The sequence below is a fragment of the Cavia porcellus genome, unplaced genomic scaffold (assembly GCF_034190915.1).
Source record: "Cavia porcellus strain 051 isolate PalLab524CR breed Dunkin Hartley unplaced genomic scaffold, mCavPor4.1 scaffold_27, whole genome shotgun sequence".
NCBI lineage: Eukaryota > Metazoa > Chordata > Mammalia > Rodentia > Caviidae > Cavia > Cavia porcellus.
This window is the reverse complement of record NW_026947510.1, coordinates 10,345,092-10,372,519: the sequence shown is the minus strand read 5'-3', so window position 1 is coordinate 10,372,519 and position 27,428 is coordinate 10,345,092. Positions and strand designations below refer to the sequence as shown.

The 27,428-nt window shown below is 36.7% G+C and overlaps 1 protein-coding gene across 2 annotated transcripts in view; it reads left to right on the top strand.

The window, feature by feature from the left end:
• The window catches only part of Cubn (cubilin), a 254,814-nt gene that overhangs the window by 74,732 nt on the left and 152,654 nt on the right, over window positions 1–27,428 (top strand). For both annotated transcript variants that reach the window (XM_063237874.1, XM_063237875.1), the window contains 5 exons: window positions 1,441–1,601; window positions 1,999–2,180; window positions 2,951–3,107; window positions 5,635–5,822; window positions 22,582–22,732. In XM_063237874.1, coding sequence (XP_063093944.1) covers window positions 1,441–1,601; window positions 1,999–2,180; window positions 2,951–3,107; window positions 5,635–5,822; window positions 22,582–22,732 — 839 coding nt within the window. The remainder of the gene's footprint in view (window positions 1–1,440; window positions 1,602–1,998; window positions 2,181–2,950; window positions 3,108–5,634; window positions 5,823–22,581; window positions 22,733–27,428) is intronic.

The following is a 27,428-nucleotide window of genomic DNA, read 5'->3' as shown; positions in this document are numbered from 1 at the left end:
GGAAATAAACTCCAGATTTTGTTTGGGTAAAGAAAACAGAGATACTATTACTATGAAATCAGATATGTGTTATTGTTGAATATCTACTTTCTTTATGTAAAATCAATTTAAATTCTAGAATGTTTACTGCCCGCTTAATATAATTAAATTACAAAAATGATAGCAATCTTAAAGGTTTTACAAGATTTGTTTTTATTTTTAATAATAGAAGTCAAAGCTTATAAATTTCTTTTTTTTATTTAAAGAGAAAAAAAGAAAAGACATTAAAAAACAAAGCAGTAAAAGGGTACAAGTAATACAAAATTTCAAGAAAAAAATATTCAGTGAGAAATCACCAGTTAATAGGTTACATATTATCTTCCCAGTAACAGTTGTCCAAAAGCTTGTGAATTTCAATAGGCATTTTTTTCATTCCCTGGCACTTTGAAAGAATGTGATGTAAGAGCTACATACAAAGGAAAGGTGCACTAACTTATACATTGCTATCTTACCACATCATTACATCAAATTATATTGAGCTACTCAGTTATATGTATCTCAATCAAATTTTTTATTTGGCATTTTAAAGCTGGAGCCTTCCAATATCTTATTGTAAAATTTATTATATGATCTAAAGTAGGGCATTTGGACTCATACTATTTTATAACATTTATTATATGATACAAAGGTAATAAATTATAATTGTATATCATACTAAAGTGATATAATTTTTAATTGATATCAAGGAGTCAATGAACTTTGATGTTGAATTTATTTTGGTTTGAAAAATACTATAGATTATAAACTAGATTCAAGGCCCCCATGGGTAAGGAAGGAATTATTTTCTAGAATTTTGTCAAAGTGTCAAACTGATACATTAACTTTTGAGAATTTCCAAGGAAATTAGAAGGGAAAATTTTACCAGAAATAGTGGCACATACCTATAATGCTAGCTCCTGGGGAGGCTAAAATAAGAGGATCCCAAGTCCAAGGCTAGCCTGGACAACTTAGTGAGGCCCTGCCTCAAAATAAAAAAAAGTAAAAAGAGCTGGGAATGTGTTTCAATGCTCCCTCTATTCAATCCCCAGTAACTGGAAAAATTAAAATTTCTTTGTAAAATTAAGCAAAATTTGTTTATGCTGCTAATAATTATGGTTTCCATATTCTGAATTTTTTGACATACTTGCCAGAGGCTGTAAGGTGATGATTAAACACATTCTCTCAGTTTACGGATGTTAATAAGAGGCCATGCCAGTCATAGTGATAGCTATTCTTTATTAAATTATACAAATGCTGTTTAATACAAATCTGAAAACTTGTGTCTTTAAAAGTAATTTTAAGAGAAGCTAATTGATCAGATAAAATGGCCTACTTATGATCCTGTAGTTTAAATTATGTTAAATGTTTATTAGTAATATTATCACTAACCTAATAAATTTTCACATCTTCATTCTGTCACAGGGATGGAGGCTATGAAAATTCACCGCTTGTGGGAATATACTGCGGCTCAATTCTACCTCCAGTAATCATTTCACACAGTAACAAACTGTGGTTAAAATTTGAAAGTGATGTGCTGTTTTCAAGCTCTGGATTCTCAGCTTACTGGGATGGATCATTAACAGGTGAGTAGGAAACAGTTTGAAGAATCCAATTCACTGGTTACTTGACTCTCAAATTCTCATTTTCTGTTCATCATCTCTGATCCATTTTTTTTCTAGCTATGTTTGTCATTATTCTTTGTGATGAATTTAATGTTGATATTTTTACTTAATAGCAGTTATATATTTTGAAAGAGAGGTGAAAAGCTCTAGCTCCTTGGCATAGTTCATCAAGTTGAACATCTTAATTAGAAAATGTAATTTAATATGATTATAGAACTGGAATCAGAATGCCTACTCTTTCATGATGAAGTTTTGCTTTGTGACTTAAAGAAGAGCACTGTAACACCAGTTTGGTACAGACAAACTTGCTTTTACTAGAAAGAAAAGGTGTGTATCAGTCCATTTGTTTCTCCTGTAGGTTGTGGGGGCAACCTCACCACCTCCACAGGCATATTCACGTCTCCCAACTACCCAATGCCTTACTACCACAGCTCTGAATGCTACTGGTGGTTGAAATCCAGCCATGGCAGCCCATTTGAACTGACCTTCAAAGACTTCCACTTGGAGCATCATCCTAACTGCTCTTTGGATTATCTGGCTGTATGTATAATGTTTCTCTTGTGTATCTGATTTTCTCATCGCACACAGCATAGATAGTGCATTGATTTGTATTTCTGAAATTCATGAAGGGACATTTAAGTGGAACATACACATATTAAATTTAAACAAAATAAAAATATTAGAAGAAATGTGATAAAAATGACAGGTATATTATGTACTGAATAGTTTAATATACGAAGTATTTAAAATACTTTGATATTAGTTAAAATATTAAACATGCTTAAAAGGGTTATGGAATTTATTACAAGCATGCTCTATATTATTTCTACATATGCACTAAAAACAATTTAGAAGACAATTTTGATGAGTTAGACAATATGATTAAAGACATCCAGCTAAGATGATTTTACAATACCAGCAATTCATAATTGTCATAGAATATACATAGTATACATATATATAATATATAGTATACTAAAATGTATTAAAGTGTCACTATTTATAAACCATGGAATCAAAAAGAAAAGAGGACGATTGCCATCAACCATAGACTCAAAATATGTGTCAGACTATCACTTTCAATGTTTAGACTTCAACCCAGTTGACATGCTTACTGCCATACACATTTGTGGCTAAAATGTCTGCGTTTATAGCCTGCATTTACATACACTTAAGTGTAATTCTTAAATATATTTTATTTCAGGACTGTTTTTGCTATATACCTGCATCTTCTCCACTTCTTTCCTCCAGAATCCTTTAGATAACATTTATAACAACAGCCATCTGATATGTAAAATGTTTTGTTAAAGGTTTATGATGGCGCAAGTACCAGTTCTCATCTGCTCACCAAGTTGTGTGGGGATGAGAAGCCACCTCTCATCCGTTCTACTGGAGACAGTATGCTATTGAAACTAAGGACTGATGAAGTTCAGCAAGGAGGTGGCTTTAAGGTCGAGTACTCCCAGAGTAAGTACCTACTCCAGCAGTTCATTGCCTATAGTGGGCCTTCAGTCTGCTCGTGAAACAAACTGAGATGAGTATAATCCATCATTTTGAGATACTGAAATTAAACTTAATTTCTTATGTGAAAAATTTAACTTCATTTGCAGGAGAAATGTGTATGCATTAAACTTAATCTCATCTAACTAAAGCTTCTTGCAAAGTGTAGAAACTTAGAAGAGTAATATGCTAAGATATTGCAACCCAAATGAAGATCAGTATACGAGCTAAATGACAAGAGTTTATTAAAATTGGTATCACACATTAAGATCTTCTATTTGGACATGATTTCATTGCACAAAGTGGTCTCCCATCTTAGGTCTTTTCTTCTGCCTTAAAAAGTACCTTAGTTTTATTAAGAGAAGTTGTGCTCCTTCTGAGTTAAGTGCAATGGTATCTTCTTTACTATGGAAAATTCTGGACCATTTAAAAATCTTTCCCTGCAATAATGCAAGTAGCAAAAGTCAGAGAGCATCAAATAAAAAGGTCTTGGGGTTTGTGTCCTGGTCCCTAATTAGAAGAAAAGGTCACATTTCTTCTCTGGCTTCCCAAAATTTCTTCTTTAAAATAGGACAATTAAGTTAAATGATTGCAAAAGCTGTCTTCTGTCTTTAGAATGAAACAGTCTTTGAAGTTGGTTTCAAAATAAACATTCATAAAACTAGTTCTCTTTGACTTTATATTTTTTAATAAACATTTTACTTATTTTTGAAAACTTAATTGCTTACCTCATTATATTTAAATTTATCCACAATTTTTACACAATTATCTAAACAGAATTGAAAGTCACAAATTCAAATTTAAAATGCACATTATTCTTGAATTAGTTAAAAGAGTACTAATGTTTAGTCTTCATTACACTTGAATATGCAGAGTTACATTCACTTATATCTGAGAAGCTGAATTCTAAATAATTTTGAATACTGTGTGGGTTTATTGTTATTTGTTTGTTTATCATTTTTTGTCTTTTTGAGACAGGGTCTCCCTCTGCCATTTTGGCTGGCTTGAGCTCACTTTGTAGACCAGGCTGGTCTCAAACTTGCAACAATCCTCTTGCCTCAGCCTTCCAAGTGCTGGGATTGCAGGTGCATGCCATCACACCCAGCTGAATACTGTGTTTTAACTGGTAGATTTCTTCTTCAGAAATTCATCATTATCATGTACATAAAAAAGCATATTCAAGTTGTTTTAGGGATGTTTGTTTGGTTTTAAGTTATAATCACTTTTTAAAATTTTTATCATTTTTCTAATTTGCTTTTTGATTACAGTAAGATTGTTTTTTAAAAGGTCTCTCCTTTTCTTCTTACTCTTGTAATATTTTATTTTTCTCTCAGTCTTCCATAATACTGAAGGGGTAAATTACTGATCCTTAAAGGTAAAATCAGAGCTAACAACTAATTTTCTCTAAAATTTGCAATTTAAAAATCAAAAGTTTATAAATTATGTAATTTGTGAGAACCAAGACCAGACCATATGATTTATCATTCCTAAATCTTTAGCTTATCTGAAGAAAACTATTCTTTAGAAAGCCTTAATGGAAAATACTGTGACCTAATGGGTTTTTAAAGAGCAATGGTTTGAGTTTTAAGACAGCTACAATAAAGGAAGATTTTCAAGAGCCATAAATCCAATACCTACCTATCCAAATGAAAGTTTATCAATGGTATTGTAAGACATCTTTCAGAAAACTCTGTTACAGAAACTTATGTACTGCATTTTTTAGAGACAACTCTTTCAATGTAATGTTATTTTTCCATTCTCTTTCACTGCACATCATAAAGACAATGTGGAAAAAACTCAATGAAAGGCACGCATAGACCTTGCCTAACTTACTAGGATTGGCTGAATTTTGCAGTGGACATATAGCTAAAGGTGCCTCGTATGGTTTTCTGGATGATTCAAAATGCCACCACTAGATTGAAAACCTTTTCTTCAAAATTAAAGACTTTCATTTCTACTTTAAATCTTTGAAGCTTCTTCTATTCTTTTGTTACTTCCTGATGAATAACTAGAGGAATAACAGAGCCATTGTGGTGAATTTCATGCAAGTATTTGAATGTTAAAAAAAGACATGTTGTCATTTATTTTTAGCATTCACATACGACTTGTATTTTTCAAACTGTGAATTCAAAGATCAGAGATTTTTTTAAAATTACAGGAACAGGAGACCAGAATGTTTAATATACTTCATTAAAGAAAACAAAATCAGACTGCTCTCTGAGTAGAGCCAAGTTTCCCTGTTGTCCACAAATTCATAGGAATTGGATTCCTGTTTTAACATAACTATTCAATTTTTCATGGCACTTTACAGTTTGAATTCACATAACTGTTTCACATTTATTCTGAGTGAAGACTCACTATAAAATTGCTACAATAAATAAATATATTTATATATTTTTATTCTAGATGTTTTATTCTAGATAGATATATAGATAGATAGAGATATGTTTGTGATTCTTAACAATCATTCTTAACAATCTTAACAATTTTTCAGCGTGTGAGAATGTGGTAATAGTTAATCAAACTTATGGCATCCTGGAGAGCATAAATTATCCAAATCCGTATTCTAAAAACCAGCGTTGCAACTGGACCATCCAAGCAACAAAAGGCAACACTGTGAACTACACATTTGCAGCATTTGATTTGGAAAATTATACTAACTGTGCCACAGATTATTTAGAGGTAGGTATTCTGGAGCTCAATAATCACTTTATTTTCAGATCAAGTGGACAAATCAAACCAGAACTCATTTTTTTGTAGAATCAAATCCCTATAGATCCTGCCCTATATGTTTATAATACATCAACTACCCATGGCATTAGAACAGGTATATTTCATGTTTCTTTCAGTGTATCATTTTAATATTCAGGCTATTTAAGCGAGTAAACTGTGTGTAGGAAATATCTGTAGTTTTTGGTTTCATTGTAAGTTATGATTGACCGTTTATTATTCAAATTACCCACAAGTGGAGAGATAATCTCCATATTTTGTTGGTTGTTTTTAAAGTTCGTTTTCTATAAGTTAGACAGGGTGTTTGAGTATATTGGATTTATAGAATACCTGGTTTGCTTGGTATTCAGTATTATGTTTTTGATTCTCATTTTTATTTTAAAACTTTAGTTCATTTCCAATTCAGTTTTCTTTTAGAAAAATGTAATTTTCTGCTTGCTATAAAAAATGACCACAGTAATATTTATTCAACTCTGTATGAAATGCTACACAATAAGAGCTACTTGGCTATTAGGCAACCTCGACTTTGAGGAAATCTGCTACTGTTATTATAAAAATTTTTATTTAATAAAGCTTTGTCACTAACTTACAAATATATAACTTTTCTAAAGATTGAAAAGTTAGGCAATGCTCTATTTTACTTAGAATAATATAGTAATATTAATATAAAAATTTCATGTTACATAAACATTAATTTAGATACATTGCTTTCTGTTTTTATACTTTTAAAAACAATTTTATTTAAACTACTTATATAGATTTAACATTTATTTTTCATCATTAATATATCATTTCTTGAGTTTTAGATCATCTTTATTTCATCTATACTGTTAATACTTTTTGAATCTACCTATAATATTTTCACTAGAAATATTTTCTGATGTGACAAGTACCCCTCAGATGATATTAGAACATATTTCCCACATTTCTCTTTTAGAAAAGGACAGAAAAGTTACTTTTAAAGACCTTTATGTTCACAATACAAACACATCTGTTCATTGTATCTATATTTACTAGTTGTGACTGTCCTCATGCACTATTAGACTGTGGGGTTCTTAAAAGTACAGATTGAAACAAAAAGTGCACACTGAGTAACTTTTAGAGGTGTTGGCAAACTCAAATAAAAATACTTGTTCCAACAACTGCAGAGCAGTTCATTTGCGACTTCTGTGGATGATGTGTCTGTCATGTTACAGGCATGGCATTTCTCTTCTGCAACATTGATGATGAAAGCAAGAAAAAATATAAAATAAGAACCAGAAGTCCAGAAAAACTTTCCAAAGAATGACATGGTTGCCAAAAGGAGATTTTTTCCATCTCTGTAAGCCAAGAGGCAAGACGAGAGCAATAGCTAGAGTGACTGCTCTGTGATGGAAGTTTTAAAAGCATAAATAACCACTTCCGAGGAGAAAAGTCACAAGCACAAAAATCAGGCTTCTATTATTTTAATAACTGATTTTTTTTCAAATGACTTAGCCAAGTTCCAACTGAGTGGCTATTACTGGAGCCAGAGTTTAATTATTTTGAATTAATAAAACTGAAATTATAAGAAGACTTGATTAGGTACTGGAATGTTGCTGTGAGGGCTGGCCTGGTAAGGATCCTATTGAGAAGCAAATCTAACCTTTAATCTTTTTGTTCTCTGGGCAAAATCAAATATATCCAGTTTGGATATAAAATATTCAGTTGGAAGAAAGATCATTTTTTTAAAGGAATAAGAGTCACTTCTTAAAGGAGTAAGACCATATTATCCATGTAATTCTGGGGATATTAACCTTAAGGATTCTATCTGTATTTTATAATTTGATTCTATTTTTTCCTTTTTATTTTGAACCTGAGTCTCCATGTGGAAGGGGATATTTCTAATAGATGAATATATTGACAAGTACGCGATTTGTGAGACATCAGCATAGAAAGCCCAGGGGAGGTGCTAGATCAACAAGGAGCACGTTCAGGGTGAAGAGAGAAAGGAGAAACCCTTAAGAGATGACTGTGTTGGGGCTGGGGGTTTAGCTCAGCGGCATAAGCGCCTGCCTTGCAAGCAGGCGGTCGTGAGTTCGATCCCCGGTACCGATAAAAATGAAAAAAAAAAAAAAAAAAAAAAAAGAGATGACTGTGTTATGGAAACCAAAAGAAGAGATTATACTGGAAAGGGACAGTGATCAACACACTGAGATGCTCTCATGGTCAAGAAAGATCAGGGCTGAGAAGCATCCCTTTGAGATGTGTATGTTTGTGAGGAGCCTTTGTGAGGTGGCAGGAGCCAGATCACAGTGTGAAGAGGTGTGAGGCAGGGAGAGGTGAGCCTCGACAGAGTCCTCTGAAGCAAACCAGTCAATCATGGCTGCTTTTCTCTAGTTCTCCTCCAGACCAAGTCATGGCTTCTCTTCACTAGCCACCATCCTTCATTTCCAAAGTGTTCGAATGTGACAAGCGTTCATGAGGAATGTTCTTCTATATGTTCTTTTGTATGTCAGTGTCTCCTAAAATACGGCCTTCCAGAATGGGAGGCAACACTCCCACAGGCCAGGGCCAAATGGATTGGTTTTACATGATCTGGTTCAATACTTCTGATGTTATAGATTGAAGTTAAATGGGTCTTATTGTTAGCCAAGATTTAATACTGACCTATATGGAGATCTGTAATCTCTAGGCCACTTTTGCATGAATGTTATGGTTTCATAGCCTTAACTTACAGTTTGAAAATCTAAAAGGATATTATTCTAGTAAATTATATTTAACTTTGAGAAATTCCATCACACCTGGTCCCCCAAAACCTCATTCATTGTGCTTTAGAGAATTATGACTTGCACAGAAAGTCATTGGCCTACTACTTCTTCAAAAATAATGAATAAAAATATCACACGGGATGGTGCATCTTTCAAACACTGTAAAATGATAGATTTTTTGTTGTTGTTATTAGCATGGATCTACTATTGAATGCTTTGGAGCTAGCATTATTTAACAACTAGGTAATAACAGTGGCAAGTGTTTATTGAGTCTGTATTATTTTCTTGGTAATTCTAATAGCAACTGTAAAAGGAGAAAATAGTATTCTCATTTAAAGTTCAGAAAAATGAGGAAGGTATTGGTTGTCCATAGTTACAAAGATTACCAGTGACAAAGCCGGGCTGTATATCAAGCCATTGTGACTCTGGGCTCCTGCTCTTAGTCATAACACGCCATGGACACTTACTTTTGTTGCCCTCGCTAACATCATGAGTGAGGGTCTGAGGGGTCCTAAGATCTACTGCTTACTGACATAGAAATTTATATCATTGTAACATAATTTCTTCATTAAGGAAGCAGTCATTATTACAGTCACATTTTTTTTTATACATGTTGAAAATTATTTTTGGTTTCTGATTTGAAATTTTTTTCAAAAGTCACTGCCCCTAAACTCATCTGTGAGATTCCACAACAAATCTTTTCCACATTTTAGGAGTTGCAGATCATTGGCAGCCCTCCTCATTTTCCTTGATTTTGTTAATGCTCCTGATTGCAGGGATTTAAACACGCGCAACCTGAGCCTTGTGAAAAGGATTAACGCTTGGGCTAGTGGAGAGTAAGAGACTTCATGACACACAGGAGGGGTTGAGAAGCTGGGAAAAGCTCATAATTAAGGCAGTTAGAGGCACTCCATAATGTTTCTCCTTTAAGAGTTTGTTCCTTCTCTCTGGCCCCTGGCCATTCCCAACCATTTTTCTTTGTCTCTGTCTCTGTCTCTGTCTCTGTCTCTGTCTCTGTCTCTGTCTCTGTCTCTCTCTCTCTCTCTCTCTCTCTCTCTCTCTCTCTCTCTCTCTCTCTCTCTCTGCTTCTTCTGAGTTTCTGCAGTCCTGCAATTTGATCTTTGACATGGCTACTCCAGCTGTGACTACATGACCACATGTTGTCTGGGCTTATGAATTACTAAGTGAAAGGTCAAGAATACCTACATTTGACTCCAGTGTGATTTTCAAATAAACTTGGTTGCACTAAGCATCAACAAATTTATTAGTTCCCCATAGCAACAGCTAGCATTTCCTCAACTAATTACAGTGTCACGGAGGGCCGGCGTTTCACCCTGGTGGTAAAAAAATGTTGCTCAAGCTATGGTTTTGGAAAAGATGGGCCTCAGACTGAAAGATTTGGGAACGCTTTGTCCATTCTTTCATTCAAAAGGAATTTTGCAATTGAAAGGATATGGATGTGTAACAGATAATACTGCAAACATCTGGCAAACAGGATGACATCAGTAAGGATTTGGCAAGAGATTAAAAACATAAATGGTTGCAGGAAAATGTGTTTGACAGAAGTCACTGACTTCAACAAAACTGGAGCCTGCCTTAAGTGGGAAAGAGGAAGGGATAGAAAGGTATGAAAGAATCAGATGGCAGGAAATATTGGCAGACATGCCAAATAAGCCCAAATAAAGAGGACATCAACTTGAGTGACTGACATAGCTGTAACTGCCACAAGTGTCAATAGATGACTTATATGTAGAGACTTCTGTTTTAGTACATTTAGAAAATGCTGAATTACGCATTAAAATAGGGGTCTTTTGTCTGTGGTGCGTTCTAAGACTTTGACTCTTCATACCCATTTTCCATCACTTGTTAAGTCAGTAGAATATATTTTAGATTACTTAGGTTATGTAAATGTAACTGTTTATCATTAGCTTTTCCTGGTCATCAGGAAGTATACAGATATTAATTTATTTATCATAAAATAAGATGCACCCACGTGCAGTGTAAGTGTTAGAGGGAACACTAAAGGGTGCTTTAAGGGCCCATGACTGGTGACCAACTAATTCAGTGGGTCAGAGAGAGGAATCCCTGAGAAAGCAGATGCACGAAGGTGTCAGGATGCTTGTGTGCTCACTGTGGAAAATACTCTTTAGAGGATTTGACTGGAGAGTACTGTGGAGCTCCCAGGGCCTGGGGGCCTTGAACAAACAGAGCCCTGAGGACAGGTTAAGAGTACCAGCAAGCTCTCTTAGTAACAGGAAGTCCCTCAAGAGCATGATCAAGGAAATACCATGATCAAATTGTCATTTCTAAAAACAACTCTGGCTACCAGAGTAAATTGGAGAGAGGTAAAATAATTATGGAGATGAGGAAGAAGATTGCCAGGTATAGACTAAGTGAGAGAAATATGACCTTCACCATGGTTGTGGAGAAGTTAGTTGAAGAACCTGAAAGATAAAACTGACAGAGATGAATGACGCCTGGACGGGGTCACACAGTGAAGGAAGGGAAGATACGAGGACCAGCCTTGTAAAGCTGCCTGCAGGGAGAGCCAGGACACAGAGTATGTCCCCCCAGGAAGGAAGCACTCACGGCTAGTTTCCAGGCAGATTCATCTTTGTCCAGAATATAAGTAGCTAACACCTACTGATCATTTGTGTTCCACAGGACATTTTCAGGGGAACATTATACTAGATATATTTTCCAAGCTTATTCCATTTTAATACTCATAAGTAAACACAATTTGAAAGTTTCTGAGGCATTGGAAAAGTTCTTCATTTCCAAGAAGTTTATTTTGAGAATTGCCATACTGTTCCCATTAATTAAATGTCTCCCATGCGCTGGCCATTAATGTAGACACATTGACAGATATCATTGTCTATCTAGCAATACCCCAGTAATTGAATATTTTTATGTTCATTTTGCCTGTGGGAGAACTAGGATGGGTAGCAGCACTCACTTCAGGGTCACACTGGCAGGAAGAGACAGAGGTTGGGGTCTCTGTCCCTGAGGCTGTGTGACATGTGTTGTTATGTAGTCCACCTGGGGTCAGAGCTGGGCTTCTCTCAAGCTGGGCAAGGAGTCCAGTTTCTTGCTGCCTCGGTTTCTTTGTGTGTAAAATGGGTGTAATAAGTACACCTACTCATAGAGAAGTTATTGGATAAAATAAGATAATGTGCATGCCTGGAATATTTAGTGTGTGTGGGATATTTCTTACCATTTGCCCCACATTGCTTCTGAGAGCTTATGAACTGCTACTTGGCAATGCAGATTCTTCCTCAGACATTTCAGGAAGTTGCTGCCTCCCTAGAACAACTTCTGTCTCCTGGAAACGCCATCTCCACTCCTGGTGCCCTGTCAACTAGGAGTGGCAGACCTTCTGGGGTTCACAGGCAACTCTTTCCCTCCCAGTTCCTTTACTCGATGCGTTTGCCATTTGGTAGGACATAGCCTTTTGTTTTGGTCTCCTCTGAGTCTGTTTCAAGGAGGATTTCTTCTGTCCTTTTCATCCTCTGTAATGTGAGAGGCATAAACAGATGTTTGTGTTTGCCATGTCTGTCACTGTTGGTCATATGACATCGTATCAGGTGTTCAGTTTCCAGATGTCTTGGTTTCATGAACCTTTGTAGCCCAGCATGGACAACAGAGCCAGAGACCACTCTGTTTTAGCGATTGGGTTATCACCAGGTCCAGAACTGTTTAAACCAGCTTCTTCTATCTGAATGCAGTAGAATGCGAGGTATAAAGATTTAGTGTTCCTCTAGTCTGACTCCTTGGCAGAGAGTGACTCATAATACCCAGGCTTTTAACAGTATATGTCATCTTGTTCTGTCATCTGCATACCTGCTCAGTAGCATATTGATGTACAAGGAAATTCTGGGGCTGGTCAGCCTGGGTTTCAGCCCAGGCTCCATAATTTATGAGCTCTAAGACCCTCAACTTAGCTTCTCTGTACCTCACTTTCCCCATCTATAAAACAGGACAACTGAAGTAAATGAGCTAATATATGTAAAGAACCAGAACAGAGGTTGGCATAGCAAATGCATTAGAATGTTTGATGTCTTTATATTAACACTTATATAAGAGAAGACCCTCCATTAAATATAGAGACATTGACAGAGAACATTTAGTTCTCTAGACTGAGATATAATTATGGTTCCATTCACAAGATATTTAACTGTCTTCTTACTTTCTGTGTGCAGCCTGTTTCCATAATGCATTTTGACACTTTCTACAAAGGACAAATGATAAATAATAAAATCAAGGTTTTAGCCAGGCATTATGGTGCATGCCTATAATTCCAGGTATCCAGGATACTGAGGCAGGAGGTTTGCAGGTTTAGGGCCAGCCTTAACAACAAAGCTAGACCCTGCGTCAATCCAAAGTTAAAAAAAAAAAAAAAAAAAAGGAAAAGTCTTGTTTTAACCCACTTATTTTACTGGATTCTCTGTTAAATTCAATGAAGAAAATATTGATTCCATTGGTTAACAAAGCTTTGAGGTGTTTTTACTGTAACTTTAAAAACTATTTTTGTTTTTTTCTATTGTTCACTACAGAGAATAGGACTTTATGTTATACTTTAACCATTCTTTTTTTTAAATCAATGAAGAAACTAGAAGTATTTTTCTTGAATAGTTGATGCTTTTCAAAATATTGACTTCACAGTGGTATACACATGTAATCTTAGTTACTGGGGAGGCTGAGGCAGAAGGATCGTAAGTTGAAGACCTACTTAGGTGTATAGTGAGTGCTAAAAGGATTACTAAACCTCAAAAAGCATGACTAAACCTACAGTTTCCAGAACTCTCAATGGAAGTAGCAACATTACTTGCATTATAATGTTGCTAGGAATTTTAACATAGAATAATGACCAAGACAAATAAGTGCCAATAAATATTATTTAATAATATTTTCACCTAAAAATGATTACATGGATTTCACTGTTGCTCTCTAAACGATTTTTCAATAAATATAAATTTGTGACTGCCAAAGTAGCTTTCCCAATTGTTATGAAGAAAGTTTAACTAGAGTGGTCTGGGGCTGGGGATTTAGCTCAGCAGCATAAGCGCCTGCCTTGCAAGTGTGTGGTCGTGAGTTCGATTTCCAGTAGCAATAACAAAGAAAAAGACAAAAAAAAAAAAAAAAAAGCAAAAGATCACAAAAAACAAAAAAAAAAACTAGAGTGGTCTGGTATTGAAGGCAGAGTTCCCATCCCCTAATTCCCAGTTTTCTTACAAAAGTCATAGGAGTTCTTAGTTTGATTCCAGGAAATGTGGCAGTTAAAAATCTGGAAAAATGCAGAGAAACCAGCGGATTTTTATGCATCTCAGCCATGCATCTGAGCTGACGTTTGTTCTCATGGCTCTACTTTAAACACTTCCTGGTCAGATTTGCCATATTTTCCACTGTCTATCAGATTAGCTTCAAGTCCTTTGGCAACTGGCTTAGACCTCAGGGAAAAGCCACTAAAAGACTACTGTTCACAACTGTGCATAAACAGTGGCAATCATATATCAAACAACCCAGTTTGTGTCTTGATTCTGGGACAGGAGTCTGATATTCTACTGGAGTGATTTATTTGTGTTCCAAAAAAGTGTCATGAGAGGTGTGAGCATTCATTAATTAAGACAAACTCTGTGTAGTGTTGTTAAGTGTGGCAAGAAGAATTTTATGAGAAATTTGGTCTCCAAAGTTATCTGAGAGACATGAGATTCTCTTTTATTGCAAAAATATTCAAAGGAGAAATGTTATCTTACTGTGATCAAAATCTCTTCCTGTTTCAGCAAAACAAACAAACAAAACACAGATCTTTTCTGACCACCCAAACCATGAAGAGATTTTATGTGACTACATTAGTTAGCTGCAGTTAATTAGGCAAAGGCAGCCTTCAAAAGGGAGCTTTTGCTCTGGAATGCAAAACAAAAACTCTGTTTGCTCTCAGTACTTTTTCAAATTAATGATCAGGATCAGGATGAAAACTGAGCAAACCTACCACCCTTTCTACCCTATCTGAACTAGTAGAACTGCTACAGGTGCTCTGAACTTGACTTCATTCTGTCTGCACCTTCTTTCCTGGTCGTCCTCACTTGACTTTCTTCTTCAAACTGGGCAACACACTTAAGATCTCTTCCAATCTCTCAACAGATGCTGGCATAGATAAGGATGCATTGATTACAATGCTAAGCTTTAAATATTGGTGATCACCGTGGTGGATTTGGGTTAAATACCTTATTTTCTGTGTTTTTAAAATAAGAAAGGCTTCCAACTCCATAAAATTGTGGGGGGGGGGCGCGGAATGGGTACTGCACTATATTTCCAGTTCTTTTTGTTCTTTATTTTGAGCCATGGTCTTGCTAAATTGTCTAAGCAAGACTTAAACTTCCCCCTGCTTCAGCCTCCCAAGTGCTCGAATTACAAATGTGTACCATTGCACCCAGTTTAGAACTTTATTTTAAAATTACATCTTTACCTTTCAGTTTTTGTACTAGTATTTATTTATTATTATTTATACTGTCTGCTTCTCTTGTTGAATTGGGGAAGAGCCTAGATTATGGAACTTTAGGTCTTTCCTATCTTTAGCTCAAGTTTCAAGAATTCTCGTTCTCTAAGCCAGATTATTCTAGTCCCCAGAGTCCATCTCAGCAGGTGATGAGGCTCTCTCAAGAGACAGAATGACAATAATAAAATCTTGAGTGTCTCAATTGTGCTAGGACACTTGGCAGGGGAGGAGTGGCAGGCACTTGTACCACTGAGTTATATCCCTGGCCCCCATAGAGGTAGAATTTCACATGTATGTGTCCACTAGATACAGCTCCTGGCTTTCAAAATGTTTCATTTACCACTGGAGAGGGAATTAGGCACTTACTTCTCCCGTCAGTAACCATCAAAACTTATATTTCTAGCAGGTCTTTAGTCTCCGAATGTCTACAGAAATTATTTTTGATAAAAGATTAGCCTAATAATTTTTGAAAAGCTAGCTACAATAAAAAAGAAAACATTAAGGCCAAAATGATTTATGAGTAGTGCTGGAATAGGTCATCTTATGTGATAACACTGTAGTGAACTATGATCTATGCATGATCCAGAGCTGCATAAAAGAGATTATGGAGATGGGCAATCTAATACCTAATCTAATCTAATACCCAGGTCAGCTGGGTTCTGGAAACTTCAAAAGGTATGAAATTTTAAGATTGGAAAGGCCTGATTAGTACATATTTATATTATCAAGTGAATAGGTTTCAAAAATAATGCTTAAAAATAGATTTGGTTAGAAAGGAGTACATAAAAAACAAGAAAAAACTAGGTGAAAGAACATAAATTGCATTACTATTACTTGCATGTTTATTATGACTTCCTGTTACTTTTCTTTATACATTTATTTTAATGTTCAAAGGAGATTATTCTGTACATACGATCCTATAATGACTTTTTCTACCTAACAATAGCTCATAGATATGTCCTCATTTGTTTGTTAGGGTTCATGTTTTTAACATCACATGTTCCATTATCAGAATACATTACTAGTCCCTGCTTTGGACCATTCAGAACCTTTCAGATTTTGACTACTCTGAACAATTCTGAGGCAAACATTTTCACAGTTATATTCCACCTTTGACAAACATTTGCCATCAGGAAATAATTTTAAAAATGAAAAAAAAAAAAAAAAACCGAAGTCAGTCTTCATGGCATCTAATATGAGTAATATAGAGCAGAAATAAAAATGTCAGCGCGTGAGGAAGAGAGGATAGCAGCTAGCCACCACGCAGAGGATGACTGTATGGTCTGCTCAGACGTAGACCTCTAATTCAGAGTGACACCCAATAACTCGAATGTGGTTTTTTTTTTTTTTTTTGAAGGTTTCTTAAACTCATGCAAGACCAGCATTATGAGAAGTTCTTCATTTTAGATGAGTAATTCAATTTCCTGCCCCACCCTGTCAGCACATGGCAGTCTGACTTTTCCTGTGACAGGGAAGAGGCATGTAAGCCAGTTGCAGTGTGCGTGGTGAGGGGCCTTTGTTCAACTGTGGGGCGGGGCTCAGGCTCAGAGGGCCACTATAGAACCCCCTTGGGTGTCACACTGTCTATAACCCTTCCTCTTCAACACGTGCATAATTTTCCCTCTACATTTTTAAAAAAATATATTTACTCCCTTGGGACTTTCTTCTTACCACACTGATTCATGTATAACCATTTCTGCTGCTGTTACAGAAACATTTCAAAGTCCTTAAAATTTCAAGTGAACTCTGAACATTCCAAATTTATTAAAGTTGTGTGCATTAATAATGACAATAATGACACTGGAGTGGCAGAATGTAGCTCAGTAACAGAGTACTATGCAAGGAAAGCACTGGGATGAAACCCTGGTGCTACAGGAAATTAAAGATAAAAACAAACAAAACAAACAAACAAACAAACAAACAAAACCTCTCATGAGTCAGTTCAGCTCCACAGATGCTGCTGTTACTATTTCTTGGGTAGAGGAAAAACTGAACAGATATCCAAGAATTCTTCAGTTCCCACAATGTTAGCACTGGAACAGCAAGGGGAGAAGGGACTGCACCAGGAAAAACCACTTTTCACTTTGTACCTTGACCACTTTTCATACTATTTGGTGATTCTTGTTTATTCACTGCCCCTGGCAGCCTTGACAGCTTTTGATTTCTCATTGTCCTTGCTGCCTGGCCCCGCAGATGGTCGATCCATCATCCTCTCCTAGTCCCCAAAACCCACACTATACTTACCTTCACCCCACACAGGGTGATTTGCATTGGGCTCTGCATCTGGAGTGTCAGAGATGGCCTCCCTCCCACTCCACACATCTGGTTACCACAGCAACACACTGGAAGGGCTACCCAACTTTTCCTTTGATTCATTGCTCGCTCATATGTCTGCTCTGCTAGTAATTGTTTCTCTGAAATATTTAAATGAGTCAGCCTCAGTTCTCCATATTCTCATGTATCTTTTCTGAAGGCTATTTTGAGGTGGTTTCTTTGGAAAATTGTTGGTTCCCTTTGTCTGTCACCAAAAATTAGATTAACGTTATGAATGCATCCTGTGTGCTAGGCCTCATACTAAGCCTGTCGTGCAGTTTGTCTCATTTATCATAGCCTTGTAAGGTAAGTAGCGCTGTGATACCAGCTTTATAGAGTTCAGCTTAGAAAAGTTAACTAATTTTCACAGGACTCTGTTGGATGAAAAGTTTAGAGCTACACTGTGAAACTGGAGCCTGACTGCACTGTGTCCCCATGAGAAAATGACATTCTGGCATCTACTTGAGGATCAATCTTTTATCAATAATGCTGACTTCAAAAAGGCTTTCTAGGAACTCATCAACACAGACTTAACTAGCTTCTTAACACTGACTAGAATTTTTATCTCTATGAAAATAGGTGATTTCCTCTATGCCTAAAATTCTTCCTTATAACTGGTAAATTATGTCCCTTATATATTTGACTCTAAAGAACCAAATTTTCTTTGAAAATTTCAAAAGTTTTTAGCAGTAAGTGCACCAAATTTTTTCTCAGACGTTTCTAGTATTTTAGGGTATCTTTCAAAAGAAATTCTTGCTTTGCTTCTTCTATATGCATTGTCTTAAAATTAATATTTCACCACTGAAAACAAAAAGAATTTCCAGAAACACTTAGGAAATGAAAAAAAATTGGAAAAGGTATGAATTAGGTGACAATCTGAACTGGAAAGGGCTGAGTTTTATTTGTTGTCACTCATTGCAATTCTAAAATAAGTTTAGAAAAGTCAATCTATACATCCCCTGCTCATATATATGAGAGAATTTAATTATAACTCTTATTTGTTACAGTTACAAAAGCTCAAAGTTATGAAATAATTTAAGCAACAAAGAGACTTTAAGAGTTTTGTTTTGTTTTTAGAGTTTGTAAAGTTGACTCATATGGAGTGAACAGGTTGACATGCAGTTAGATGGGTCTGGGTCCCTAGTCACTTAGAGCTTGACCTCCAGTGATTCCTAAATACCTAAAAACCCACAGTCTAACCAGGTGTAGTGTTCATGTGTATTGTTCAAGCTGCTGGGAGTTTGAGGTGGGAGGATCACTTTAGCCTGAAGTTCCAATGGGCAACAAAGTAAGACCCTATCTAGAAACAAAACAAAACAAATCCTTAGCAAAAGATTCTGCTGTCTGTGTCACTGACTGACCACACTGTATGTGTCTTCAGTTTTCTATCTTTCACCTTGTATGGGATCTTTGCCTTTGGAGTCTGAAAGCACTAATGGTCTAATAAACTCTTTGTGTCAAACTCACGCAGAGGAAGTTTATAGATATTTGGTGAGTGTGGCTTAGGCAAGAGATTTCCTTCCTCTTTGTCCTAAGAGTGATTCAGATATGTTGGGTCTGGCTGGTGGGGAGGAGGACCCAAACCACAAAATACTAAATGAGTAGTCTCTTTTTTAAGAGAAAGACTGAAAAGATTTTATTATACAGGAGGTTTATGTAATGTACAGATTTCCAATGTGAAGATCAATTTAATGGCCAACTTGAAAATGGAAACATAATTTTAAGTTTTAAAAGCATTTCTCTAAACACAATTATGTAAATTACATCTGTATCTTCAAGGTGAGAGTCTCCAGCATTTTGTTTTTAGATCCTACTAGTTTCTTTTAAATGAACTAAGTTAGAAGTTCTCCTGTTGTTCGCTCGGAGTAGATCTCTGACTCTCTAAGAGCAGAAGAGACTGTACTTTTACCCAGTCTGTGTTGGCAAGCTTGCAAGTAGTGGCAGTGAGTCACAGCTGGAATGTTCTGTGGTTAAAATTCTGCTCTGAAAACAGAACCAGAAGCAGCAAGACACCAACTGGTTTCCATGGTAACCTATATTTGTATACTTTGAAAAATGACTGTTACTTTTTGTGTGGTAAATTTACACAGGAATGAATTGGAGAGGTGACGTTAGCTGTCTGTGTAACTATAAACAAAATTTTAAAAAACCCTGATTTAATTAAGTGTAAATGTTAAAAGGACATTAAACTGTGGGTAAGAGGATTTTTTTCTCATGGAGGCACTGTTCTATACTAATTAATCCTTTAACTTATTTGCCATTACACTGAAGCAGTTTCAAAAATGTCTATCTGATGTTTATTTCAATGCATCATTCTCTCCCCTCCAAAGGCAAAAGGAAGCTAATTGTCATTCATCAGTCCCCCGCCCCCCCATCAACTCACTGCCTTTCCCTTTCACCTCCCCCATCTCATTCACAATGTGTTATTTGAGACCACTGAGGGGCTGGGCTAAAGGTTGCTCCTTCAATGAAGTAATCCCTTTGGAAGGAAGGGGGGGAAATCCCCTGTAGATCATGTGACAATTCCACATCCTTTAGCCTTGCTGAGCAGGGAGGGAAAAAAGCTACTTATATTGTTCGTGGCCTTGTGTGTAATGAAAATACTGTGTGTCTCCTCTGCTTGATACCCAGGACTTTGTAAGTGGCTTAAGGTGATGATGGCTATAGAGAAATCGTGCTTTGAGTTTTGTTAGATAAAGGTGAAATAATTTGAGCTTTGCTCACTGATCTACGAAGTTAGGAATGAGGGATCTGGGAATGTGGCTTAGTGGTAGAGTACTTTCCTAGCATATTGGAAGCCCTGTACTGGATTTTCAGGGACACACACACACACAGGATAGGGAATTGTTTTCTTGCTTATTATGTCTGTACTTGAGAACAGGATGTTTATTTTTGTATTTGGTTCCCAAGTGAACTTCATGCAACAGAATTAATAAAAACTCTGACACTGAGCTCTCCTTCAGTGACTAGTGGTTCAGGAGCACAGATCTTAGCAACCTCCTCCACCCTAATGCAGGGCTTTTGTTCCTGTTCCTTCTTGTTTCTAATGTTTTTTCTTCCCTCTGTCATTATCCTTCCCTCATTATGACTTCCATGCAATGGGTAAAATATTAGAAATCTGATAGGAAACATATTTTTTTGAAGGCAGTATTTTTTTTAAGGAAGCATAAGTCACATGCCTGAAAAATAAAGTTCATCTTTATTCATCTGCTTAAAAAGCTTAGGCTTAGTGCTGAAGGATAAGCGAATGATATAATGGACTCTGGACTTTTGCTTGTACATCCCCACTGACCTCCCCTGAAATCTCATGAGCATGGGTGTCCTGATGAGCAGCTGATATCAGATCTCCATAAGCCAGGCCAAGACTTAGAAATCTGTGATTTATTCTAACCTTGAACAGGGCCCCTCCTGGTTTTTCCCTCTGTGGGATCAGCCCTAAAGGATCTATCCCCTTTATTACCTAAAATGAAAATAGGACTATATGATTTTAATGTTTATTTAACTATACAGGGTTAAAATAAATGCAATTTGGGGGAAATCCCAGTGTTCATTCATTGGAGAGACCTTGGGGACCTGACATCATTAAACTCTGCTCTAGGCAGAGACAGAATATTCTAAGAACTCACAGTCTATAGGGCCCGTAAGTGCTGTGCCCTCAACCACACTGCTAGGGAATGCTAGGGGATGTGATCACTTGCACAAAAGAAGTACAAATGAGGAGCTAAAAGATTTCAAAGGAAAACTAATCTAGTCTGACTATAGAGATTAGCAAAGTTCCACAGAAGCAGGTACTTCATAAAATTGGGTTATCATGTTCCATAATCTAATCAATGTGTTTCAAACAATGTTTTGTATCTTCATCTTTACATTTCTATAGCTAAAAACAATTTGGTCAGTTTGTAATTGGTTGAATCCATAATATATATTCCCACAGATACATGCACACTCATGTATATTTTCATATATATATATATGTATATATATTCCCACAGATACATGCACACCAATGTGTATATATATATATATATATATATATATATACATACACTCTCTGTGAGAATAATCAAGGAAGTTTGTGTGTCCATTATATATTTTTCATTTTATTGTGACAGGTGGCTTATCCCAAGGGTCACTAGAACAAAGTGCTCTGTGTGGACCTCAAGAGGATAAAGAGAGTATACAATAACCTGACTCATGTGGAAGCCAGTCTTTAGGAATTGTCATTATCTTCCCCAAGTGAAGAGCAACAATAGAGAAGTTTTCTTAGATTTTTAATTTTTAATTTGGGGATATCTGTCTCAGGAAATTATTAAATCAGGTACAACAGATTATAGAAATACTTATTGCAAAAATAGGCAAAGACCTATACAGAAAAAGTCCATGGGAAGAAATGTAAATGCCTACTAAACATGGAAAAAGAAAAAAATAAAGAAAAGAAAAGAGAAGAGCAAACCAAAACACGCCAGCCTCAATGTTTCAAAGTATCCTATGTAACACAAATTGAGATAATTACAAAAATAACACATTTTTTTCACTATTGATACCAATTGTAAAAGTAATAGTAATTTCAACTGAGAATGTTCTATTGGAAAGAAAAACATGTCTGTAGTTTGCCAGTTTACCAGTGAAATATCTTTCATATAAGCTTACTACCGCAAAGTAGCTCAGTGGAAGAGTACCTGTGCAGCATATATGAGGTACTGGGTTCAAACCCTAGCACCACCAAAAAAATAAAAATAATAAAAAATAAAATAGAAGAAACGCAATAATATTATATTAAGAGCCATAGAACCACAAATTGTCTCTCAGAATCATACTAGCTGCTATTTATTGAGCATCTCTTGGGTCTCATTAATATTTGAAAGCAGCCATTTCCCTTTTCTATACCTGGATTGTATTTTAAATTTTCAAGGCTGACATAAAATTTAGAAATTAGTAATTGAGTTTCCAAATTTATGGGCCTCAGAAATCAGGCGCATCTCGAAATCCCTCTCAATGCAGTTACCTATTTTTAATTTTTGTGTTAAACCTCCTGTATTCAACTTCTCTCTGCAGACGAACCACAAACCTTTCAACTAGTGTTTGCTGTATGAGTAGATACTGCTTTTTTTTTTTTTTTTTTGAAAAATCATATGAAATGCTTTTACGTTGGAACATTTCTCCTTCATTTCAGCTCTATGATGGCCAAGATCTGATTGGGCGCTACTGTGGAACCAATATCCCCCCATCTGGAAGTACCAGAAGATCCAAACTTCAAGTGCTCTTCCACACTGATGGAGTTAGCAACAAAGAGAAAGGATTTCAGATTCAGTGGCTGGTTCATGGTAAGCCTTACACTCATCTCACTTGTATTCAGTTGTTATTTGTCCAAGAATTGTTTCCTTCCTAATTCCATTCTTGCAAACAGTGCCATCAACAAATAGTGAAACCAAGCTAATCAAACGAATAATGAAACCAAGAAATTTAGTGCTAGAAATTTTACTCAGACATTGGTAGGAAGTGAAGAGTTAAATCCTGCTGGGGAGATGGTTAAAAGGAGAGGTGAGAGGAGGTGGAGTCAAAGTGAAAAGAATTTGGGTAAGTGCTTAAATAGATGCACAGATAAACTGCATCAGATGAAGAAAGCACAATGAAATTACTAAAGATGAAGACTTACATCTGGGTATAGCAGACAGATTTGACTACTTCATGTTGCCCAGCGGAATGGGTGATGTGCAGATGCCATGGGGTAGGATGGGGTCAAGGCTCACCTTGACATTGTGCAGGGAAACATTGATAGGGATCATTAATGAGAAAAAATGGGAGTCAGCCAGAGAGATCAGGAAAATGTGGGACTACAAGATCAGGAGCAAAGAATTTAAACTGAACACATGAAGCAAGGCACATGCATTGTACCTGCCAAAGGTTGCCCATTGGAACCCATCTTGAAATGGGTAATTTAGGAAGCAGGTAGACATCATCACACCTCTCAAGCTGGAAAGTTGTTTTCAGTGAGAGGCCTGAGACTTCAAGGTTTACCTCCTGTGGGCCAATCAACAGGTAGAGGCTCCCAGAGCAATGATTCTGGAAAACAGCCACAGCAGTACCAGGAACTTGCTAGAAATGCAAACTCTTGGCCCCACCCCAGGCCTAGAGAATCAGAAACTCTCAAGATAGACTCAGAAACCTGTATCTTACTTGTTTCAAAGGATTGGAGTTCAAAGGATTGGATTGGAGTTCATGAGTCACTGCCCTAAGGTAATTCAGCCCCCAAAAAATAGAGTCTTGGGAGTATCACAGCAGTAGTATCCAAGCAAGGTGTTAAAGCTCACTGGTATATTTCAGTCCACTGGAAAGAGAAGTGGAGTTGCAATTCTCACTCAGGAAGCAAGCACAGTCATCTAAGCTGTGATGCTACTGTCAAACTGGAGATACTCCAAGCACAATGAGCACACAGATGTGCCAGGGCTGACTCTTTAAGGGTTGTTGCTATTGTAGTGAACCCAGCAGAACCTCAGCACCACACAGAATTGCTGTACCACATAGCTCTATTGATCAGGCCATAACCCTATTGATTTACAGTGGGTCATATTCTGACAAATCCATTGTAAATTGAAAATATCAGCAGTCAGAAATGCACTTAATACATTTATTCTGTGAGCAAATGGCCTAACCTGGTGTACCTTAAACACACTCAAAACATTTACTTTAACCTATAATATTAGATGGGCAAAACCATCTAATGTAAAGCCTGTTTTATAATAAAATGTTGAACAGGAAATTCAAAATTCAAAGTATGATTTTTACTGAATGCATTGTGGTCAAAATGCTTATCACTTGTATGCCTTTAGTCAAAAAGTTCAAAGTCTACCTATGGTACTTTGAGTATCATCTGTGTATACTGAACAGTGTTAGATCTTCTGAGATTATGGACTGGGACAAGTATACTTACATTGAAATATACATGTAGGGTTCTAGGTATTCTTGAGGTAGATGAGCAATGATTATTAGCTTTGTGGAAACTCTGAACCTTTCTCTTCATCAGGAATGTAGATTTAATCTTCCAGTAGTCCACTCACTGATGTGATAATTGAAAGAATTGGACTGAATCATCTCTATCCTATACTCCGTATTTTAGTTACTTTTTCATCCCAGGGACATAATACCCAACACCTATAGTTTAAAGGAGGAAAGGTTTGTCTTGGCTTAGTTTGTACTGGTTTCAGTCTATAGTCAGCTGACTCCAAGGTAGAGTGGCATGGTATAGGGACCTGGCAGAGGAGAGCTTCCAGGCATGGTGGACAGGAAGCAGAGAGAGTAAGGGGAGGAGTGGGGAAGAGATAAACCCTTCCAGGCCACACCGCGGTAACCCACCTCCTCTGACCAGACATCACATTTAGCTACAAACTCAGCAGTGCACTAATCCACTGATGGTTATCATGTCTCCATGATCCAGTCATCTTCCCAAGCTTTACTTAGGAACATATGAGGCTTGAGGGGAAATCCAGGTATAAACAGTATGAGTCCATATCTAGTATTCTGGAACCACAAATATCATTCTAAATAAACTAGAGGAAACCTCCTGAAAAGTCATTGAAAGGACAGGAAAATCTCAGAAAATAGCCTGGATTTTCAAAGGCTATTGATAGCTCCAGAGTAGAAGGGTTTCTCAGTTGTTTCTCTCTCTCTCTCTCTCTCTCTCTCTCTCTCTCTCTCTCTCTCTCTCTCCTTTTCTTTTGAGGTGCTAGGGATTAAACTTAGGACTTCTTATATGCTAAGCATGTGCTACAGCACTGAGCTCCACTCCTAGCCGGCACCAGAATCTGGTAAAAAGAAATACTTTGATCCAGGACGTTTGGAGTGAGACCTGTGAGTCTGTAATAAGTTTGCAGTTGAGGTTGATGGTTCTATACTTTGAGGAAAAAGGTAAGAATGGGTGTCAAGTTTGAGAAAGAGCCTAGTAGAAAGGAAAGGCAATATCCCTAAAGACTGAAGAATCCTTCTGAGGTGCTCAAAGGGTATATTGTTGTAATAGTTTGTTTTCATCACAGCAGGGCAGTAGTAATTGGGTACCTTGTAAGAGATACTCTTATTGCTTCAAAGATCCAAAGGGGTAAAAACAAATTTACCTAGGGAGAGAAGTGTGGAAGCTAGGAAGTACTAACCAGGAGACTTGGGCTGCAGGCTCTGGGAGATGTCTTTGGCCCAAAATGTCCATTGGAATTTTCTAGGAGTTTAGAAGAGTACCTATTGCCTTGGTTCTCTCATAGCTAAGATTCAATTCATTTGTTCTTGCAGTCAGGATGAAGAGTATCAGGAGCAATGGTTTTTCTGGTCATATCTTTCTGTTCCAGAGCACCCACTCCCTGGGAGTTTTTCTAGTCATACAGTTCACAGCCACCCTAAGGAGCTCAACTGAATCCAAGTTACTGTATCACTGGATTCTTCTAGCCAACATTCCAAACTCTCTAGTGAAAGCTCTTGAGTGTTTTTAGACAGTTTTTTTTTTTTCTACCAGTTCTACTTGGAATCTATCTTCTTTTGGGAGTCAAAGATATTCTCTGTATATCCTCTTTTCCTGTTTACTATTTCCACTTTCTTGCAATTACTGAAAACTTGCTGAGCTTGGGGCCAGTTATGCAATATTTTGCCAGTTGGGAGCAGAACTTGGAAAGAAAATTTAAAACTGTGCTACCTAACAGTATATGCTACCTAACAGTATATATATATATATATATATATAAGAATGTTACTTTGGAAGAGTCTTCAGGAATTTTCTGTACTTAGAGATGTGTAAAATTAACTATGACATACTATAGTTATACAATTCCATGAGCACAGTCTACCCTCTGCATCTGAACTATATCTGTAATATGAAAGAGTCTTAGATGATCCAACAGAGGAGACAAAGATATAGGAGGTCTTCACTGGAAAGGTGCCCCATTGCTTATTCATTGAAGATAAACTGAAGATAAAGATTGTGAACTGTCATTCAGCCATTTATGCATTGGATATTAAGTTACTCTCCTGGGGTAGGGAATACAATATCACTTTTACCAATCATCATGGTTCCTTCTCCTACAGAGTTTATAGGATAATGGGAGAAGTGGTCATTTGGTAAATACACAAATAAGCAAAACTGATAAACCAGAACATACACAAAGACATCTGAATTGGGCTAAACAAACAGAGAAATCTATCATGAAAATAGGATCTTAGGGCAAAAATCTGAAAAATAAACAGGAGGTAAGTAGGAGAAAGAAAAACATTCTAGATAGAAGGAACTTGTGATCAGAGGAAGCAGAGAACCCAGGTTCAAAGCAGTTGGAATGGAGTCCAGCGGCTGCAGCCCTCAAGCAGATTGGAGAGCTGAGAGATGATCACAACCCACAGGTCACACGAGGCAGGGACACAGTAGTCGTGTGGGTTACACTCTTTCTTTATGTTCATCCTCCATGCTTTATTAAAAAAAATGGGTTTGGGTAGGATTCTGAAGGATTGAAATGTGGGTCTCATTACAGAACAAAATACAAACTACAGGTAAATATTAAACTTGCAGTCCTGCATCACTTAACATTGGGGATATATTCTAAGAAATATATTCTCAGCCAATTTCATCATGAAGGGACATTACAGTGTATTTGCCCCAATCGAGACTGCTACAATGTCACTTGGGGATGTAATCTTATGGGGTTTCTGTGGTGTATGCCATCTGACATGACTGAAACACCACTACGCAGCTCGTAACTGTCCTCTTAATTTTCAAGTGCAGTAAATTATTCTTGAATGCATTTGTGAGTTCATACACCCGGGGGGGAAAAAAATCACAATTGAATCTCTGCACTGTTAGAATCAGGTGGTGGACTCACAACCCTCAGGCAGACCTGGCCCTGAGCTGTTTTCTTAGCTGGCTAGAGAAAGCAGCTTTAAACTCCTAGCCTCTTCATCAGAATCAAATCACATCTCAGGGTCTTCCTTCTCTTGCTCTTTTGCAAGCTATGTAATAAGAGCTTTACAAATAGTATTTGCAGAGAGCTCAAA